The sequence below is a fragment of the Sinocyclocheilus rhinocerous genome, unplaced genomic scaffold (genome assembly GCF_001515625.1).
Source record: "Sinocyclocheilus rhinocerous isolate Xijiao unplaced genomic scaffold, SAMN03320098_v1.1 scaffold1364, whole genome shotgun sequence".
NCBI lineage: Eukaryota > Metazoa > Chordata > Actinopteri > Cypriniformes > Cyprinidae > Sinocyclocheilus > Sinocyclocheilus rhinocerous.
Window position 1 is genome coordinate 892,312 of NW_015627534.1, and position 21,647 is coordinate 913,958.

General features: G+C 39.2%; 2 protein-coding genes across 2 annotated transcripts in view; one reads left to right on the forward strand and one right to left on the reverse strand.

Annotated features, from left to right (window-relative positions):
• LOC107728241 (YTH domain-containing protein 1-like) overlaps positions 1-7,845 on the forward strand; it is an 11,473-nt gene extending 3,628 nt beyond the window's left edge. The window contains exons 5-16 of the mRNA XM_016538353.1: positions 1,823-1,876; positions 2,060-2,154; positions 2,252-2,360; positions 2,471-2,588; positions 2,821-2,905; positions 3,790-4,006; positions 5,188-5,235; positions 5,602-5,638; positions 5,731-5,770; positions 6,837-6,902; positions 6,990-7,151; positions 7,311-7,845. Of these exons, the coding sequence (XP_016393839.1) occupies positions 1,823-1,876; positions 2,060-2,154; positions 2,252-2,360; positions 2,471-2,588; positions 2,821-2,905; positions 3,790-4,006; positions 5,188-5,235; positions 5,602-5,638; positions 5,731-5,770; positions 6,837-6,902; positions 6,990-7,151; positions 7,311-7,532 (1,253 nt within the window). The 3' untranslated portion in view covers positions 7,533-7,845. The remainder of the gene's footprint in view (positions 1-1,822; positions 1,877-2,059; positions 2,155-2,251; positions 2,361-2,470; positions 2,589-2,820; positions 2,906-3,789; positions 4,007-5,187; positions 5,236-5,601; positions 5,639-5,730; positions 5,771-6,836; positions 6,903-6,989; positions 7,152-7,310) is intronic.
• Positions 7,846-12,215: 4,370 nt separating this feature from the next.
• Positions 12,216-21,367, reverse strand: LOC107728067 (fukutin-like). The gene is made up of 9 exons (XM_016538132.1): positions 21,243-21,367; positions 19,244-19,300; positions 18,624-18,824; positions 18,176-18,453; positions 16,423-16,555; positions 16,200-16,329; positions 15,754-15,887; positions 14,315-14,439; positions 12,216-12,453 (listed from the first exon to the last, which is right to left on the reverse strand). The coding sequence occupies exons 1-9, from the start codon at positions 21,360-21,362 to the stop codon at positions 12,240-12,242; spliced, it is 1,392 nt and encodes a 463-aa protein (XP_016393618.1). The 5' UTR covers positions 21,363-21,367; the 3' UTR covers positions 12,216-12,239.
• Positions 21,368-21,647: the final 280 nt, after the last annotated feature.

Consider the following 21,647-nt stretch of genomic DNA (forward strand, 5'->3'; position numbering starts at 1 on the left):
AGAGTAAGCGGAGGCCAGCTTGAGTGAGCGGCGGCGGGCGGGCTTCAGTGAGCAGAGGCGGGGCGGGCTTGAGAACGGTGCGGCCGGCGGATTCGACAAACATGTAAATGCTCAGTACATATCAAACTATCTGTAACAGACAAAGCAATAGTGTCACTGTTACTCACACTTAAGTGTTGCAACATTGCTATCAGATACATTATAATTGGCACTGCATCATCTTTTATTTTCAGTCTCTCTGTAAAGTGACGGGGTGCAACGCAACAATGGTTGGACCCTATGTTGTTAGGATCGCAAGAAAGACGATGCAAAGTTTTTCCACACTGTCTTGTAATCCTCTGAGGCATCTCTATAATTTTGTTCCTTGAGTATCCTGGGCTTGCGTCTCTCTTTTTAGCCCTTTTGCTCACTCTGGATAAGTACAGTTCTTGGAGAGAAGGGAGGGCTGTACCAATGGATTCAGCTGTTAAACACACTTATTTAAAAAATAAGTTGAAATTATGTGAATGGATGGCTTCAACAAAAGCATATACCATCAATGAACAGCCTCTGAACTCACAATAGGTTGTTAAAAGTTATCGTTAAAAGTCAATTTCCTTGTGGAGAAAATAAATGGAGATTTAACTTCTGGAACCCGACTGTTACAGTCTTTAAAATTAGGGAGTTTGTTGGAAAGCATTTTGGTATTTCATTTAGCAACTCTTGTGCAGCCACCTTCACATCAGGAGAGCCTCTCTGATGCCTACAACTTTGCGTAGGTTGGCAGTTCGCTGGGATTTGGAGCAGACCTGCAGATAAAAGACCATAAAAATGTTTTATTACATTTCCATAAGAACTATGCAACTTGCCTTACGACTGTATTACCTGTGACTAGTTGATCTCATGTTGTTAGAAGTTTTCACTACGGGTCGCTACCTGGCTGTGTTCATCAAAGGACAGAAAAACTATTTGGCTAGAAATTGGAGCCCAAGAAATCTCAAATAATCCTTGAAATTCTAACATAAGGGACGTGTTCTCCCATTTACTGTTCAGATGAGGAAAGCAAAGCCAAGAAGCACGCTAGAGGGATATCACCAATCGTTTTTGATAGAAGTGGAAGTTCAGCTTCAGAATCCTATACAGGTATTAAATAATCCCTTAACAATGCTAATAAAACCTTTAAATAAGAGTCACCGTAACGATTTCAGATGAGGTTTTTTGAAAACGCTAAATGGTTCATTATAAAATGAAAAATATGGAAGGGCTAATGTATAGTCAGCTGGTTAAAAAAATGACCAACTTGACTGTATGTTGTCCCGCTTATTACACGGCTACTTAGAAATAAATAAATAGACATGAGTGAAATTATGCAAGAGAAGAATGAAAGTTGATCAGCTGAGACAGCAGTCAGTCCTGCAGTTTAAATGTTTGAGATGTGTGATAGTTTGATCAATGATCTGTTTCTTAGAGCAGTAAAAAAAAAAGATACTTAAGAATTGTTGTAATGGTAAAACTAAGATAAAATGGACCGTACGTGTTGATTGGCTGAAGTGTAGATTGACTGATCCTTGGCGGAGCAGGTCAGATTACAGATAGCTCAATCATAAATGCATTTATACACACCTGATGGCAACCTGAAATAGTGTAAATTTCCAACAACTACATTTTGTTTCTCTAATCTTATACGATTACGTTAAGCTTGCGGGAGTAATCTTTGTTAAAGCCTGTTGTACAGCGTTGGGCTGTTTCATGTTCTAACGGACCAGTCAAAATCATGGGCCGCCAGCAGCAGCACACGTTTTTCGATCTGAATGTTAAAGTGTAGTGTTTCTCTGACTTTTAGGGTCTGAAAAGAAACATGAAAAACTGTCCTCTTCTGTCAGAGCTGTGAGGAAGGGTAAGAGAATCACACTCGCGTTCAGATAATGTTTGCACATTTAATTGCATTGCATGTCAGTAATCTATTGAAATTTGTTGAGAATTATTTTCATTATCAATGTTATCAATTCTGCCATTGCAGCCATGTACTGACTAGTGTTACTGCATTTGTGACCAGTTTTCTCCTTTTGTCTTTTTAAAGATCAAACCAGCAAGCTGAAGTATATCCTGAGAGAGGCCAGGTTTTTTCTAATTAAGAGCAACAATCATGAGAACGTTTCCCTGGCTAAAGCAAAGGTGTGCCACATACAGCACTCTTTACAATTTGAAGAGGCTTTTTTGAGTTTAATGGAAGCTTTACTCCGTTAACGTGCTGTGCACGATCTCTCCACAGGGTGTTTGGTCCACTTTGCCCGTCAACGAGAAAAAACTCAACGCAGCTTTTCGCTCTGCTAGAAGTGTTTTGCTAATATTTTCCGTTAGGGAGAGTGGAAAGTTTCAAGGTACGTCTTACAAAAAATACTGATTTAGATTTGCTATGATTTGCAAACGCAAACTCATTTAGTGTGGCTTTATGTTGGTGCACATAAGGATGTGTGTTTGTGTGTTTCAGGTTTTGCGCGGCTCTCGTCTGAATCTCATCATGGAGGTTCTCCCATCCACTGGGTTCTACCCGCAGGCATGAACGCCAAGATGCTTGGAGGAGTCTTCAAAATTGACTGGATTTGCAGGTAAAAACCGGGGGGGAAAGCAGTGTTGTCTCTTTTTTTTTTTTTTAGTTTACAGTTGGAGGTTCTCCGATCCACTGGGTTCTACCTGCAGGCATGAATGCCAAGATGCTTGGAGGAGTCTTCAAGATTGACTGGATTTGCAGGTGAAAACCATGAAAAAGCAATTTCAGGATTTTTTTTTATGTAGTTGTTTGCAATTATGAGCTATTGAGGTTTTTCTTTCTGCTTGAAGGCGGGAATTACCTTTCACAAAAACGGCTCACCTCTCCAACTCATGGAATGAGCACAAGCCTGTGAAGATTGGACGTGATGGACAGGTTAGTCGTTTTAATGTGAAACTCCTTCCGTAACCCATTTTACTTAGAATTATTTTCATCAGGGATTAGATTGTAAAACGTGAATTCTACATATATCCAGGTTGTTCAGGGCTCAACGATAATATATTTTAATAATATATTTTTCTTTTCGGGTCAGAATTTAAATTTTTTTTTTAACCTGCCCTGCTAACGGTTTCATTTATCCCAAACAAAAATGCATTCCATTTTTTATCAACAAATGTAGCATTTTTCTGAAAAATATTTAAGGGTTTAAAAAATAATAATAAAATGAGAGATTTTTATTTTCAGTAATGGCTGGAAATTTCACAGCTATAACTCTGACGGCTACACATTCATACATACATACACAGTTTTGCTGGAATACTTTATGCAGAAAATGGGTCAATCCTGTAAAAATGTGGCAAGGTGATTTTTAAAAATAAATGTTGGTGATTGAATCAGTACTGGCCAATCACTGTGTTAAAATTGAGTATCGGCCTCAAATTTCCTGCTGGTGCACCACAACAACAAGACAAGTGACAGGTCCGTTAACTGGCCCAAAATGCTCTCTTATATTGATATTCTCTATAAACGTACCTCAGCTTTCACTAGTCCTGTGGTTGCAGGGGAGGGATTGAAAAAGTAGGATGGACTCTTAATGTCAGCCAAAAACATAATTTAATTCAGTTTTTTTTTTTTTTGATGAAAAAGAATGCAAATAGAGTTAATTGTGGGTTCCTGTTGGCTTATAGCCTCCCATCCCATGTCCTCTTTAGCCTCATAGATAAGCAGTCAGATAATTTGGTTAAAGAATGTTAAATGATTTTTCTTTCTTTTCACTGTCTCACATGATCTCTTGGACCTCTGCAAACGGCTGGCTACAGGAGATCGAACCAGACTGCGGGACACAGCTGTGCATGCTCTTCCCACCTGATGAGAGCATTGACTTGTATCAAGTCATTCACAAAATGCGCCACAAGAGAAGGATGCACTCAGAGCCTCGATCTCGGGGCCGACTGCCCCACAGAGAGCCCGTCCCTCGGGACATGGGAAGGTTAGAAATGTTCTTTGGACTGATAGTGCGCACTTGTGTCCCTGTCACCTGATGCGAAGGGAGCAAGTGTGTGTTTTTGTTATTTTTCCACCTTCGTCTTCATCGTCACTTGAGCGAGGGTCAGAGAAGAGCCACGAACCAAGCCGACCAGAGCAGACCGGACCGGCTGCGGCTTTTGTGGGAAAGTCCCAGCATAAATCATCCATGCTATTGTTAATTTTGATGGTTAATTGGAGTTGAAATGGAGTAACGATTGACCTGATATGCCTCTGTTAACAACTTAAGCCTCTAGTTAACTGTGTAGTTGTAGCACTGAGGTTTGTGTCTTTCTGTAGATGCGACTGTGTTTAAATTTGTTCCTGAAGCCTTTTCTTGCAGGAGTGTCTATGGGGGATAGAGCCAGTCAAATTTGGGACTCTTTTAAAAGGAGCCTTAATAATTAAACAGAAGATGGCACATCGATTTGAGGGGCAGAAAGCAGTCGTTGTTTAAAAAAAGAAAGCGTTCAAGAGGAGCGTATTTTGGGACTTCTTTGCTGGTTTCCTTTCCAGCTCCAGTGTGTGCTTATGAATATAGATAGTTGAAGTGTGCGGGGTGTAGCATCAAACGGTGAAGGAAAGAATAAAAACAGAGAGGAAGAGACAGGGAGGAAGGGAAAAAAAAAGAGCATGTTCTTCAGTGCTTATGGACTCACATCACACCAGGGACTGTCCCTATAGAGCACTGCTTTACATGAACTCTGTACCATACCACAGTGCTCAAAAAAGTGAGAAAAATGGCCCCCAAAAAGGACTTAAACGCATCCTTACTTTCTCCAGACAAACATTATGAGGAAGTTGGTTGGTTTGCATTGTCTGGCCCCCAGCCCCAACTGATGGACTCCAGTTTGGATGCGTTACACGTCCCTCCCCTTTCCCCCACCCTCTTTGTTACGAAAAGCCCCCTCGTCTCAAACGATGGGATGTTCCAGCTGGTGGTAGGTAGGCGGTTTGGTTTCCCTCCTCTGGACTAAAGATGGTGTAAAATGATGCCTCCACCCTTGCCTTCTTCTGTGTTTCTCTGAGCCCTCCATGGACTGAGTACCCCAAGAGAAAGGGTTATTTCCAGATGTCTGGAAGATGTCTTTTGGTCTTTTTGGTTTGCTTTGCAATGGACTGCACCACTCCTTATCACTCCCCCTTCTTCTGCTTTACCAAGCCCTCCCATTTAAAATGTGTTAAAGCATAAGATGGACTTTTAAATGAACTTTACACGCCAGAATTCCCCCAGAGACCAGGTCAATATCCGCAGCACGTAGATCTCTCCATTTCTTCTGTCTCGCTCTTCAGTGGTCTGCTTTCTGAAAGAACGCCACAGTAATGTGCCACAAAAAGCTTTTTTTCTCCCCTTGTTATGGCTCTTTATCGAGACAAGTGACTTGTGTTTTAAGGATGGTACCTTAGGTGTGTTTCTGCGTAGTAAGTATGAAAGCTGAACTGCACCCTGATTTTGAGTTTCTAAATGTTTGCTTTCTGGCCAAGACGGTTGTAGCATTTGTTTGGGATTTTAAATGAGATTGGTCACTTGGGACTTTTGGTGTTATTGTTTGTGCTGTGCTTTTCTGTAATTGGTGAAATCTGTCTCATTTTTGCTGTCTGTTTAGGTTTTATGCAAGACCCTCGCAATCCACCTGTGGACAGGTTGGTATTGTTGTCTTTCCCTCTTTATCCTCCGTTTGTAAATGGGAGTTGCATTATAACTTAACGTATTATAACCAATTTTCTCTTCACAGGCGCTTCTCTGGTGTTAGGAGAGATGTATTTCTCAACGGAGTAAGAGTTTCATTTTCTCGATTTTTACATCAACATGAAATGCCATTCACAATCCATTTTCTTGCCGGAGTCACCTGTAGCCGTGTATCTTAGGCTCGATTCACACTGCAAGCAGAGTTAGTGCTGAATTGTGACTTATTGCTGAGATCCATTTTTTGGTTTGGTTGTTCACATTTCTTTTTTGTGGCCTATATTAGTAATATGAAAAGTGAAAGTGACGTGTGGCCAAGTATGGTGACCCATACTCGGAATTAGTGCTCTGCATTTATCCCATCCAAAGTGCACACACACAGCAGTGAACACACACACACCATGAACACACACCCGGAGCAGTGGGCAGCCATTTTTTTTTGCTGCGGCTTAGGAGTTTAGCACCTCACTGTCACAGGCTGTGTGCTGTCAAGAGAATAAATAAATAAGAAGGACATTCTGTTGCTTCCAACTTTCTCTCTGAGCGATCATTTTAGATGTAAATATAGCTAAAATCACAGTACAGCCATTGTCTTTAGCGTATGTGTATGGTAATTTTGTCAGGCCGTGTTGCGTTTGTAAATCAGGATGCTTTAGCAGTGCAGAGCAGCAGCTTGGAAATGGCTTGAAAGTGACTGCTGGTTAACATGTATAGTCTTAATGGGTCATGTTTCATTTACTGTTGAATTCATATTTGTTTCCATTGTCTGACAGCAGAAACAGAAATGTTTAAATGAGAACAGATTTATTGGGAATTCAGCTATATTAAAATACAGTATGTGAGCACAGAGTAGGAGAGAAGCAAACGGGTGAAAAGGGCTGACACTAGGCAGAATGCAAATATGATGTGATGAATATGCTAATTAGTGTATGACATCATTTAGCGACTTTCCATTGAAAACGCTTGGCAACACTGTACACCATGTGGAATTGTGCACAATAACACAGGAACATGCATTTAAAAGCAAACAAGGTCAATTCAAAGTTGAATTTCCAGTTCGTTTTATTGTAGTTGCTAATTAACGTTCAGTTCTATAAAAATCAAGTCCTAAATGTACTTTATAAACATGATTAACACTCATTTTCTTATTTCTAGTCCTACAATGACTATATGAGAGAATTCCACCACAGCATTGGGCCTCCACCTCCGTGGCAAGGAATGGTAAGACTGAACATATTCTGACAGTTTTCTGAATCTTTTGTTCTCGTTGTCCATGTGTTTCAATCCTGACACTGTTTTTATCTGAAGGCCCCGTACCCTGGAATGGAGCATCCTCCCCAGCACCCATACTACCAGCATCATCATCCTCCTCCACCCCAGGCCCACCCTCCTTACTCCGGACACCATCCCATGCCCCATGATGCCCGCTTCAGAGAAAAGAGGGTCGTTCGCTCCTTCGCCTCCAGTTTGGTAATTAGTTATTTTAAATGGCTCAAATACTACCATAGCGTTGATCAGCTGAAAGATCTGTTCCAAAAACTGCTGCAAATGTCATTCATAAACTGAGCTGATGTGATTTTTAAAATTTTTTTGATCACTCATTCGGACTTTAAAACTTTTCTTTGGTAGCATGACTACGACATGCGTGTGGATGATTTCCTGAGACGAACGCAGGCAGTGGTGAGTGGACGTAGGAGCCGACCACGTGAGCGTGACCGACAGAGAGAGCGCGACCGGCCACGGGACGGGCGTCGTGACCGAGAAAGAGAGCGTGGCAGAGAACGGGACCGTGAAAGAGAGCGGATTCGAGACCGTGAGAGGGAGAAGGAGAGGGGTCGATACCGGAGATAGGGGAAATTGTTTTAAACCGGTTTATTTTTCCCCTTTTCATATTGTAAATATTGTTAGATTTCATTTATAATTTTTTTTAATACAGTTAAAGTTCATCAGAAAGTTAAACTGCATCTTTCTGGGCATTTAAAAAAAAAAAAAATTCTTGATCTCCTCCCATTGTTAGCATCATGCATGCAGTGCATTAAAAATTAAATGTGAAAACCAAAAAGCTTTTTTACCCTCAATTTTTTTTATTCATTCATTTTTAATCATTGGTTCTGTAGCTGGTCCAGCATTGTTGAGAAGGAGCTGCTTTTCCCTGTGTACGTTTGTTTTTTTTATCCCCCCCACTTTTGGATCGTGAGCCAGACTGTTCTTTACATAGCTATTGCAGTTTTTAGGTGTTTGCTAACTCTGCACTTGTCTTTGTGATTTCTGTTGTACATTTATATAAGGTCATAGGTGCCAGTATTCCAAGGCACTGCTAAATATGACTGTTGTATCAAGTATGTTTCTTTAGCTTTGTCTGAAGGCAGGCTTGTTTTCTAGTGTTTTGATTGGGAAGTGGGTAAATATTCCCACACTTGCTTCTTGTCCAGTGAAAGGATACATGTCATGAAGGTTTGTAAATTGACTATTTGTTGTTGGAGTATCTGTTTGATACTATATGGATACATTTTGTACAAAATAAAACAATTAATTGCCTGTGTTTTGTGTTTATGTGAATGGAACATTAACTGAAAATAAAAATACATCTCCCAATAATACAAAGAATTTTTCAGGAAAGTGAATCAGCCTCAAGGTTTCCTTTAAAAAGACCCCATTTTATTTGTATTTAGAAGTGGTACTACAGAATGTATAATATTTTCGATATTTGTTAATACGAAGCAAATTTACAATGAAATGGAAAAAGTTTAAGCCAAATATAATACTTATACAGCAAATTATAGGCTATTTTATGAACAAATTTAACAAGTGATTTTTCCCCCCCATTCTGACCAGAGCTTCTGAGAAATGTTATAAAAAGTTAATGGATGAAATATGTTTTTTACCCTTTTTATGTAGTAGATATGTTTTTTTTATGTAAAATCAGTTACACAATTTTCTGCAGATCCTACATGATTTGTAAATAGGTAACGGTTTAACCAACACTGAAAAGTGCAATTCAGTGCATCTTGAGCCTGTTTTGGAGGCATCCGCTGTCATTTCATTTAAAAATGTGTTTTTATATATATATATATATATTTATTTAAAAATGTGTTACATATATATATATATATATATATATATCCAGATGGGTGGCATGGAATGCTCTCTAGCTTACATCAGGGGCCTCATTATAAAATGTTGCATAGAAACTGTCCTATTTTTCAAATGTGCATATATGTAATTCAAAGAAACTAACATGCACACAAAAGCGTGCATACGCTTCCCTTCCAGAAGTCAAATCTATAAATAGCAAATGATCTTGAAATTGTGAACAGCTGAAAGGTTTCAGATTTCTATCTTGTAAATGCCCCCTAACTAATTCCATTAGCACATAAAAGAGGACCAATTCAAATCCTTCACGAAAAGAATTGCTAAGATTTCCAAATACCTGCAGTACTCCGACTCTGTGCCACAAGGAAAAGTGTGTTCGTCTGCTTAGACCCTTGACGTGGCACTAAGCACTTTACCATGTTTGATCAAATCTGTGCGTACGCATGTTTTATAAATGAGGCCCCAGATGACTATGCCACCTTTTCCACTGATAATGTGGTGACTTTCAGCAATCAGCACTGCACCACACACTGACAGTGTCAGAGATACATCAGTTAATCACTGGTGTGCATCAAGGTTCAGTACTTGGTCCCCCTGCTCTTTTTGATGTTCACAACCTCATCAGAGGTGCAATCATAAATGCATGTCTTCTCCAATCACTGCTATGCAGATGATATGCACATTCACTGGTTGATCAAACCTGCCAACTCTGCCTTACAAATATCTCATCCTGGGGACCTTCAACTCAACCTTGCAAAGACAACACTTACCACCAAGGCGGCAAGGTACTTTATTACCCACATCTCAGCAACCACTTGGCAATGCATGCCCATGCTTTTTCGTATCATAAAAATCAGACTCTTTTCTTAATATGCTACCCAGCTGGACTACTGCAATGTTCCATTGGATGGCCTTCCAGCCAGCACATCTAAACCTCTGCAGATGATCCAGAACGTTGTATGTTGGGACTTCAATTAGAAAAAAGGAGCCCACATCGCACCCCTCTTGGTCTCAACCCAACTGTAGCCAACTCAAGGCTTTGGCATTGGCTTTCAGGATGGCTACTGGAATTGTACCCCTACCTCAATACACAAATTAAGTCAGTGAACAAGCAATGCCTGATGATTTCTTCACAACATTATCCTTGAAACAATATGGCACTTATGAATGAACCGTTCGTTTTAAAATCTTCTACTGACATTTGTTGACATCTGCTTGGAACATAACAATGCTCATGATAACTTTTGTTAAATCTACAATAAGTAAATCCACTTACCAGCTAATTACTCTTCAACAGCAATGCTATAGACCTACCACAAAAACGGAACTTCAAAGACAGAATTCTAAATATGACTGCACACTTGTTTCTCTGACACATAAGGTCTATTGATATAAATGAAGTAGGAGGATAAAACAGGATGTCTTGGGTGCAATAGAGAGAATGAATAACGTTCAATTCTAAGAAATTCATTCCATGTGTATTCTCAGGACCAGTGGCAGGGACGCAGGAATGATGTGCTGACAGGTGGCCACAGAGTCTCTCAACTGTGTTATCAAAGGATATAAACCTCAGGCTTAGACCTACCCTCACTTGTGGACAACACCTGGAGGTAGTTGAGCTCCTCCACTTGAAAAAGCAATACCCAAAGAGGACAATACACCTTTTTCCAACTGATATTCATGCACTCAGATTTAGAGTTGTGACCCTCATCCTCATCTTATGACACTGCCAAAAAACAACTCCAGTAATTACTGAAGGTCACAGTCAACATCATCTGCAAATAGCAGCAATGCCACCCTAAGAGTCACCCTCTAGTTATCCACATCCATGGGCCCCCCTCTCCAGGTGCCACCCATTGTGTAACAAGTGGCGAGTCCACAAGGAGGTGTGGCCCCATGTTGTTTGTTTGGGTTGAGCCCGACTGGGCCCCATGGGTCCGAGCCCAGCCACCAGGCTTTCTCCCAAGCCTGCCTCCAGGAGAGGACCCTGGTATCCCTACTACAGTAAAGGTCTCACCCTCTTTCCTAGTCATAGGGGACAATGTTGGATCACTCTTTGTCTGGCTTCTAACCTGGGACCAATTTGCCAAGGAAGCTCCAGAAAACACAGTTCCCAGGGTTGCTGAGCCACTCAAACCCCTGCACTGCATAACATGTTTATTTAAATTAAGCATCTTAGTGTGCATCTTTACAGGATGGATCATTTACATTAAGAAATATTAACAAATATAAAAAATAAAAAAAAATAAAAAATATTAACAAATTTCTTGATCACATTAATATTTCTTCTAATGTTTTCAATGTTCTCCTAGTGTTACAAAGGCAGTCAAGGTCTGCAGACTTTTAAGGAACACTGAAACATTTCCACGGGCTTACTTTCTAATTTGTAGTAGCATAGAGTGGTTTGTAACTGCAATGACTAGAGCCCGACCGATATATCGTTTTGCCGATATTATCGGCCGATATGAACCTGTCGCCGATATATCGGTATCGGCGAATATGCCGCCGATATTAAACAAATTTTTACAGAACATATAATGCAGATAAAATGCTTGAAATGGTGTAATTACTTAGTTTGTCCAGCAGAGCGCGCTCCATTGTTTGCTACTGGCGACCTGGATGAAACACTTTAAAGCTTAAGTCTATAGAAAACCATTGAAACTTTGAACGGCCATCCCAGCAAACACGTTAATGTGGGGCCCAAATGGGTTTCACATGGGCTACAGGGGTACAGAGTGGGCATGGGCATAAAATGGGCATCTTATCTGGGGCCCACTTAGGTGACCCAGCTAGGACCCACATGGGTGAACCCAGGTGGGCTCCCCATGTGGTTCCTAGTTGGGTAATTAATGGGAAATTTGTGCATGGGCTCAAAATGGGCTACACATGGGACCCTATTTGTTTTATCAAATATACAAGTGCAAACATAATTAATCCCATATAGGGTGATTACATGGATATATATAGTGCACATATGTGTCTTTAAAATTATTTTTGTTGTTGTTTTGACACTTGGATTACTTAATCAACATCTAAAAATTCCGACACTCCTGCATTTGTACACAATTTTCCACTGACATTTAGCAAAAAAAAATGCAGCCACTTTAATTGTGCTGACAACTTTCTCGCGAGATCCCATCCCCCACAGAACGATCGGCGTATGACATCAAACTACCGCGAGACGCAGCCCATGATTTCGCCCCGGCCAAGCAAGTCAATTTGTGGTGGTTTTGCTGTCTTTCTGCAAGCAATGTTCATTTCACAGTGTTAATTAGATAATTTGTAATTAAATACGTATTAATGTACGTGACGTCCTGTTCAATCGCAACATAGAGTCTCGATATCGGCCTTTTTTTTTAAACTCCCTAATATCGGTATCGGCCCCAAAAAACCCATATCGGTCGGGCTCTAGCAATGACCCATATCAACTGGAGTGTAACTATATATTGTAACTCCCACAATGCTTCAGTAAACTTGGATGACATCATCCCATTCCCTCACAGGCCAGACGCCATTCTCCTGTACGTTGAACGGAGAGGTCTTCCAGTCCCAGGTTTTCACAGGAACATTCCAGTTGGGTCCATAGTTGGCCATCACATAATCCTCAGTCTCGCAGGGAACTCGGACCTTTAGCTCCATCAGCTCGGTCCAACACAGATTGAATCGTGGGAACACATATCTATCAGGAAACAATACAAATAAAAGATGCAATATTTTTTGAAAAACTGAATTTCCCTGGGTATTGAATAATGCCACCCATTGTGTTCTCACAATCATGTTCTGCAACAGGCACTGGGGTTCCATGTCATGTGTGACATGTGACTAAACATGACCAAAACGGCTAAATATGAAAGATCTTGTTGATAACTTTTTTTTGAGTGTCTGTCATGAGGTTAGGGTTGAACAGGTTGTAGGCACCCGTGCAAACCACACATCCAATCTCATCACCTGAAATGAGCTCAATTTTGGAAAAGTTGTAACACAGAGGTTCACTTACCTTTTTCAGCCTGCCCTGTCAATGATCATGTCTTCAATACAATTTTGAAAAGTTCAACTTTTATATTGTGTTCGGTTCTAATTGTTGAGATCAGGCCACATTTTATGAGTAATCAATGCAGAATCCAGATATTGTCACAAACGTATTCTTTCCACTGTATATGTCAATTGCTCAGTTTAATTGGCTTTAAGTCTTCAGAACAATTCAACAAATCAAAATTCTTTTGACATTTTTTTATGAGACTCCAGAGATGATTCCATGCAAAGTTTCATGAGAATTGGACAAATGGCCTTGAAGAAGTTTAAAATGTAGTTGTTTTAAAATTCAAAACGACCAACAAGGAAACAGAATAGATTAATGATTTTAAATAACAACAACAACAAAAAACTCCAACTGCAAACCCCTGCAGCGAATAGTAATGAGATCTAAAACAAACGATGCAAACCAGGTCATCCATACTCTGTGGCAGCTTCTTTTACAGCACTTTCACACACATTGTCCTAATGTGTCTCAAATGTGTCTTCTTGTGATTAGATTTTGAGAGGAGGGTCTCTGAATTCATACAACGCTCACTGTTATTGTGCCTTCGTGCAAACCATTTTACCAGTAGTACTAACTCAGTTCTATACCCACTCAACGGTGCATACTTCTATTTACAATGTGGGTTTCTATATACATGTTTTTGCAGTTTGTATTATAGCCAATCACAGTCAAGTCTGTTGAAAGCTATGGCCAATCAGAGATCTTTACTGTAGGTTAGTCAGAATCCACTCAGTATCCCTCAAAACACTGTACGAGTTTAGCATAAGTTTACTGACTGAGTTCTACATGCTTTAAAAAATTCTCTCATAATAAAGCGTAGACGGTGTAAATAAGAGATTCACTGTGCATTGTGTAGTTAGATTCACTCAAAAGTTTTCATGTGAGTGAGCTCAGTCAGTGCTATGAAGAGAGCGCTCTTTGCTTGCTTTCTCTGTATAATCCATTCACAATCTGAAGAAAAGTTTAGTTTGTCATGCAGAGGACAATGTCAAAAAAGCCAATGTCAAAAGAGACCTGTGCATTGAGTGTTGCAGTCTAAATGCAGACTAATAGAACGGCAACAGCAATGCAGACCTTTTTAAAGCAATGTTTAAAAATATATATTTTTAAATTAAATCTAAAAATATTTAAAGGTATTTAATGCATTATTTACTTATAATAATTAGCATTAGCAATAATAATTAACTTATTTAATTTGTTTCTTATTTTCAACTAAGTTTCCTTTGTTTATATGGTATGAGACTTTTCCAACACTTGCTATACCGCAGTACAATAAAAGTGCTTAAAACTGTTATAATAATAATTTTATAATCTAAAAGCAAAACATGAAAAGAACTACATTAGGGAGTGGAAAATGAGCACATGAGTGATCCTCTGCAGCCATCTACTGGTTATAGCAGTAATTTCATGTCATTTTCTCAACCCTTTTTCACCCCTGGAGTTTGCATCTCTGATTGAAAGCTAATGTTAATTTGATAATAGAAAACTTTCTAATACTCACTTGAATTTTCTGCCACTCTTTGCCTGTGTGCCTCCATTCCAGACAACGTCACCTTCATCATAAAAAAAGAAAATGTCCAGTTTCACATCATTTCCCTGAAAGGAGAGCTCCAAACTGTCCTCAACCTGAAATTTAAAAAAATGAAGGGTGAAAAGGGTGCTCTTGATTTCACCTCAAAAACAACCAACCAATCAATAAAACCTACTTTAGTGATGATCATTAAAGTTTTTGCATTGTGATGTAACTTCGATGACAATTAAACACAGCCCAGGCAACAGCCTATTCTAATGTATCTATGTAATCTATGTAATATGCTCATTATGAAAAGACGGGAAGAATTATTATTGTTTGTTTGTTTTTGCATTAGAGTAAAAAGAAGAGGGAAAATGTGATTAATTGTCAAAAATGTTAAAGATATAGTAAGTAGTGCTGTCAAACGATTAATCACGATTAATCGCATCCAAAATAAACGTTTTCGTTTACATAATATGTGTGCGTGTACTGCATTTATAATACACACACATACAGTATATATTTTGAAAAAAGTTACATGTACAGGTGCATCTCAATAAATTAGAATGTCGTGGAAAAGTTCATTTCAGTAATTCAACTCAAATTGTGAAACTCGTGTATTAAATAAATTCAATGCACACAGACTGAAGTAGTTTAAGTCTTTGGTTCTTTTAATTGTGATGATTTTGGCTCACATTTAACAAAAACCCACCAATTCACTCTCAACAAATTAGAATACTTCATAAGACCAATAAAAAAAAAACATTTTAGTGAATTGTTAGCCTTCTGAGCCAAAATCATCACAATTAAAAGAACTAAAGACTTAAACTACTTCAGTCTGTGTGCATTGAATTTATTTAATACACGAGTTTCACTATTTGAGTTGAATTACTGAAATAAATGAACTTTTCCACGACATTCTAATTTATTGAGATGCACCTGTATATACATTTATATATTTATATTATTATATATCTTATATATAAATATATTTAATATAAACAAAATATTTTTCTTAAATATGCATGTGTTTGTATTTATATATACATAATAAATATACACAGTACACACTCATATATTACGTAAACGAAAACTTTTATTTTGGATGTGATTAATCGTGATTAATCGTTTGACAGCACTACTAGTAAGTAAATTTTTTCTTTTGATTTTGGGGAGAAATGCTGGAGTGACATCCTATATGACAGACTAATCTTGTTATCTCCAAAACTGAATACTAGCTCTGTAAATATCTTGCTAACGTAATACAGTAGCGCAATTTAAACACTGCCTTAACATGGTAAATAACTGAATGTATTAAAGGAACACATGAATAAGTATTTACACACACAATGTAAATTGACAAAATATATATAAATTTACTGTAATGTAAATAGTATTTTCCAGGCAGGTAATAAATCACCCCTTACCTTGCCAAACTTGTGTTTCACTGGAAGACCATCCTTCTGAAACGCCTGAGTGAAGTCATGCCTATAATCTTTAATCCAAATGCCCAGGTCAACGTCCTTACTGTAGGGAATGATATTACACTGCCTGTACCAACCTGTGGGAAACAGGTCAGAAGAGGACGGGAGTTATTCAATCTAATTAGCCGCCAAAGGTATTAAAGCACCTACTGCATCTGTTAGTGTTCTTATGGCACACAGGTAGAGGACAGCCTGAACATATACTAGAGGAAATTTGGAGTCTCTATCTCAAAAGAGACTACCTCTATCCCTGGGAATCAAAATCATAATTTGAGCCTTTAAAATTAAAGTCAGCTTACAAAGATCAATACATAGGCTGTGATCCATTGTATTTAAAAGGAGTTTGACATATCGATCAATGAAAGACTCATATTTTGAGAGCCTCTTACCAAGACAGGTTCCACTGCTGAGCCAGAACGGAACTCCGAGCACAGAGAGGACTTTGGAAGCAAGATGAAGCAGACTTTTAGCCCTCATCCTAAAGTCCATAGCCTCTGTAGAGGTGTCTTCTGGATACGCCTGCACAAAATTATTTCAACTCTGAGCCCAATAGATATGCAGTGCTTGATTAAGACATTCAAACACTTACAAGTCAAGGTTTAACAACAGTACCTGGTAAAAGGCCTTGGCTTCTCTGCAGCGACACTCCAGAAAGCGACTGCTGGAATGCTCAAGGAGGAAATGAGTGTAGTTTTTGGGGATTCTTACGTCAAGCCCATCAAGAGTGGTCAGAATGAGCTCTGGCCTGAAAAACGTCATGAAATTAAACAACGTATGTCTAATCTTAAGTTTTTCCTTACAATTAGCATCTTCAGTATGTGAGTTGATACTTGAGATAATATGACACTTACACTACTGTTCAGTTTGGGGTCGATGTTTTTAAAAGAAGTCTCTTCTGTTCACATTCTAATATGCTGATTTGCTGGTCAAGAAGCATTTCTTATTATTATCAATGTTGAAAACAGTTGTGCTGCTTAATATTTTTGTGGAAACTGTGTTTTTCAAGATTCTTTGATAAATACAAAGTTTGAAAGAACAGCATTTATTTTAAACTTGACTGTCATTTTTGATCAGTTTAATGCTTCCTTGCTGAACAAAAGTATTAAAGTCGGCATGAAATCAAAATGGACTTTATTTACTTTACTAGCGCACATTGCTAGTCTTGATGTGAACAATTAATCTGTGTTAATCCGCTGAAAAAAATTGCTTGTCTTGGTAATCTTTAATCAAAATCTGAACATTTGCTTCTGCTCTGGAATGGCAGTCCTTCTCTGATGATGTCAGTTTGACGGCTTGCGCAGAATATCCTTTTAAACACACCCCTCCAACGGTTAGTTTGCTATGAGTGAGAGACAGAGAGGAGGAGCGCCAAAATAAAACCATGCCCTCTATTCAATATTCCGTTTCAGATGGAAATACGTCATTACACTGAAATAAAGTCGGCAGCAACTTCCGGTTCACGCGGACTTTAAAGGAATAGTTCACCCAAAATGAAATTTGCTGAAAATTTACTCAAACTCAAGCCACCCAAGATGTAGATGAGTTTGTTTCTTCATCAGATTTGGAGAAATGTAGCATTACATCAGTGTCTCAGCAATGGATGCTCTGCAGTGAATGGCTGCCGTCAGAATGAGAGTCCAAACAGCTGATAAAAACATCACAATAATCTACAAATCCATCAATTAATGTCTTGTGAAGTGAAAAGCTGCATGATTGTGAGAAACAAGTCCATCATTAAGACGTTTTAACTTCAAAACTATGCTTCAGAATCAGGAGAGAAATCTGCACGGCTCAAGCACCGTTTACAAGCAAAAACAATCTGAAACAGCTCTAAACAAATATGAGGGTGAGTTTTGATGAGAGACAGCAGGAGACGGACTTTTTCACTGGAGGAAGCAATTTTATGGATTATGGTATTTTAGCCAGAAGCAATGATTTAGAAGTCAGAACACCCTTTAGTATTTGTTTCCAAATAAGCTTTTGGCTTCACCAGACGTTAACTGATGCACTGGAGTGGTGTGTATTATTGTGATGTTTTTATCAGCTGTTTGGACTCTCATTCTGACGGTACCCATTCACTGCAGAGGATCCACTGGTGATCAAGTGATGCAATGCTACATTTCTCCAAATCTTCCCATGAAGAAACAAACTCATCTACATTTTGGGTGGCTTGAGTGTGAGTAAATGTTCAGCAATTTTTATTTTTTTTCAGTAAACTATTCCTTTAATTTCTTTATTAAAAAAAAAAAAAACTTAATGACCTTAAACCTTTGAACAGTAGTGTATATGCACATGTGTGCTTTATGGAAAAATAAATACAGATGGAAAACTTCAATAAACTTATAAAATATAATCATGCGGTCACCTGTCATAGGCCCCAGCATGACGGCCAAAGTCCAGTTTTGCGAAAGGGGCGTAGGTCCTGTCCGTACTGCCTTTCAGCCTGAGAGGGCCATGCCAGAGGTACTTCCCACTGCGCTCGTACAGAACGACCACATGAACCAGACGGCTGTTAAAGCGAAACAGGAAGTGCAGCGGTATTTCTTTTGCTGTCAGATCATCCATGCTGTTCAGTCTGGGGTCTTTCCCATGAATCTCCAGCAGCTCCAGACCGCGCTCTGCTGCTGCATCCAATAGGGCGGCCTGCACAAATATAGAGAAGTATTATCAGTCTATTCTTGTGTTAAACTGTTGTTAGAATGAACAAGGTATGTGGGAAAAAGGTGAAGATTTAAGTCAAATCTTCCTTAAATGCCTAAACAACAACAGGCATCCTTTTGCTTTTTCCACAAAAATTCTATTGATTTTCTCACATCATATTTCCAGAGGTTTCCGAGCAGCGCAAAGGTGGTGAAGTCCCTGTGTGTGCAGAGGAAACTGCAGTGGGGCTCTTTCAGCTGACTGTCCCTGTAGAGAACTGCATCCTGGGACAGAAGGTTCAGAGATGCTGTGTCTACCAGAAACACAGGCAATTTAAACTTATGGACCAGCCCCAGGAACTTCTTCAGCAAATGCTAAATTAAGAAAAAAAAAAAAATGGAGAAAGCGAGACACAATGTTAGCAAATCCCAGCCTTACATATCTGAGATAAAAACATTCTGTTGCCTTATTGACTTTAATGTTTGAAACTGTTAGCTAAAAGGGTGGGTGAGTTTTCTGGATTCAGGAGGCAGGAGTGAAGTCAACAGTCAACACAGTTATGAATTTCACAGTGCACTGTATACTATAACAGGCGAATATGATGCATATGTTGAGGGTAGGCAGACTTTAGTCAGATTAACAAAAATAAATAAACACATCAGACCTAACTGATACATCCCCAGGTTGTTGTATCTCCCTCCGGCTGCTGAGCATTAAGCTTCAACATTAACCTTAACACACAGGTTAAGAGCTTAGACTAATCTTTTCATCATTACTATTAAATTGGACTCACCCAATGTGCCTCTTTCCCAGACAGATATCCTTTACTACTCAATGTGTTAAGGCCATTCTGCAGTGAAAGAAATGTCATTTTATGTAAGACATCAATCAACAAAATGAGGTGCATCAACTTTTAACTTATGACTTTGATTAATTTTATTATTAAATTAAGCACACCCTGTGATTGTGCATGTGTATATACATATTATATACAGTGGGTATATAAAAAGAATCACCCCACTATAAAAAAAAAAGTTTGTCCACTTAAAAAGAAATTAAGGGTCAATAATTTTTATGGTAGATTTATTTTAATGGATAAAGACAGAATATCAAAAAAATTCCAGAAAAACATTATATAAAAGTTATAAATTGCTCAAATAAGTATTTGATCCCCAAGCAAAACATGACTTAGTACTTGGTGCAGAAACCCTTGTTGGCAAGCAGGTTTGCACACAGGTTTCTTGGCTGTCATTTGGAAACTGGAAGTTTCAGCTCCCTCCACAGATTTTCTATAGGATTGAAATCTGGAGACTGGCTAGGCCCCTCCATGACCTTAATGTGCTTCTTCTTGAGCCACTCCTTTGTTGCCTTGGCGGTATGTTTCGTGTCATTGTCATGCTGGAAGACCCATCCATGACCCATCTTCAGTGTTCTGGCTGCTCTCATCCAATGTTTTACGGTACATGGCCCCGTCCATTTGCCCCTCAATGCGGTGAAGTCTTCCTGTACCCTTAGCAAAGAAACAGCCCCAAATCATATTGTTTCCACCTCCGTGCTTGACTGTAGGGATGGTGTTCTTGGGTCATAGTCAACATCTCTCTCCCTCCAAACACGGCGAAAGAGCCAAATAGCTCAATTTTGGTCTCATCTGACCACAGCACTTTCTCCCAAGAAACCTTGCGGCGGCTGCAGGATTTCAATCCATTGCGGCGTAGTGTGTTACCAATGGTTTGCTTGGTGACTGTGGTCCCAACTGCCTTGAGATCATTAACAAACTCCTCCCGTGTAGTTCTGGGCTGATCCCTTATTAGAATTATCAGCCTCAGAAACCACTGACTTCATCTCAGATTACAGCCCACATAAATGCTTCTCGGAGTTCAAGTGGCAGACGTAGAGAGAGTGAACTGATGGTTCTTGAATGTGTGGTTCCCACTGTGAAGCATGGAGGAGGAGGTGTGATGGTGTGGGAGTGCTTCGCTGGTAACACTGTTGGTGACTTATGCCTTGTCCAAATACCCACACGTGCGGTCTTGGCCACTTGAGAGCGTGTGCGCGCGACAGGAAGTAAGTGCACAAGACTGTCCCAGGTCATTAAAACGCCAAAGCGTAGTGCCTTTAATGCACACTATCTCAAACACAGCTCCGGAGCGGTATTCAAGGCTTAGTGTATCCCATCATGCATCATGTTCTGGAAATAAATCGTGAGACTTATGCCGAGATCTCACGAGAGGTCACAGAAACCTTTCCAATGCATGTTAAATATTAATAATAATTAGATATTACATATGATTAAATTGTGTCCTCTGTTATACTACTGAACAGACATGTGCCATTTGCTTGGAAGATGTTGCTGTGAACCCACATCATGCGGTCAAAGGAGCACTCCATGCAAGTGAAACGATTGTTCGGCTTCAAAAACAAAACAAATCCATTAGAGAGAGATAGCAGGAACATTAGGAGTGGCCAAATCAACAGTTTGGTACATTGGTTTATTGTATTTGTCCAATTACATTTGAGCCCCTGAAAATGGGGGGACTGTGTATAAAAATGGTTGTGATTCCTAAGCATTTCATGTTGTATTTTTGTTCAACTTCTTGAATTAAAGCTTAAAGTTCGAACTTCAGTTTCATCTTAATTCTATTCTGGTGGCATACAGAGCCAAAATTATGAAAATTGCGTCAGTGTCCAAACATATATGGACCTAACTGTATACTCTTTGATGGAAATGATCAGTGTTGTTTAGGACAGCATAGCACAATGTGTCAGGTTTACTAATGGTTTTGTCTTGTCACCTTTGATGAATACTGTCTGTAGTTGAAGAGCTGGAAGAGGAGGAATATGGAGCTGGCAGCGATGAGAAGAGTCAACACAAATGTCCTGTTTATTCTAGCCATTAGTCCTGCTGCTGACATCTGACACACACTGGAGGATCATATCTGTGCTCAGACAGACACATCTGGGAGCAGAAAAACACAAATACACTCTCCTTAAGTATGATATCAGAATATAGCATATATTATTATGCAACATAAGTCAATTCTGCCTTCACATAATTTAAAGTAAAACAAGCAGCATATAATTAATCGTTCTTACAACTTACCAGGAGCAGGAAAACGCGGAATATTAGTTTTGTCACAATCATTTATAAAGTTCTTTATTCTGCCTGTGTTTTTACCTCAGCTTCACAGCACACTGCG

Bases quoted from the DNA above. Each gene is read 5' to 3' on its own strand.
- LOC107728067 (XM_016538132.1), bottom strand. From the start codon at position 21,362: ATGTCAGCAGCAGGACTAATGGCTAGAATAAACAGGACATTTGTGTTG. The intron at 18,825-19,243 runs GTGAGTCCAATT...TTCTTAATTTAG, and splicing joins CTGGGAAAGAGGCACATTGG to CATTTGCTGAAGAAGTTCCT. The intron at 16,556-18,175 runs GTGACCGCATGA...GACGTTTTTCAG, and splicing joins CATGCTGGGGCCTATGACAG to GCCAGAGCTCATTCTGACCA.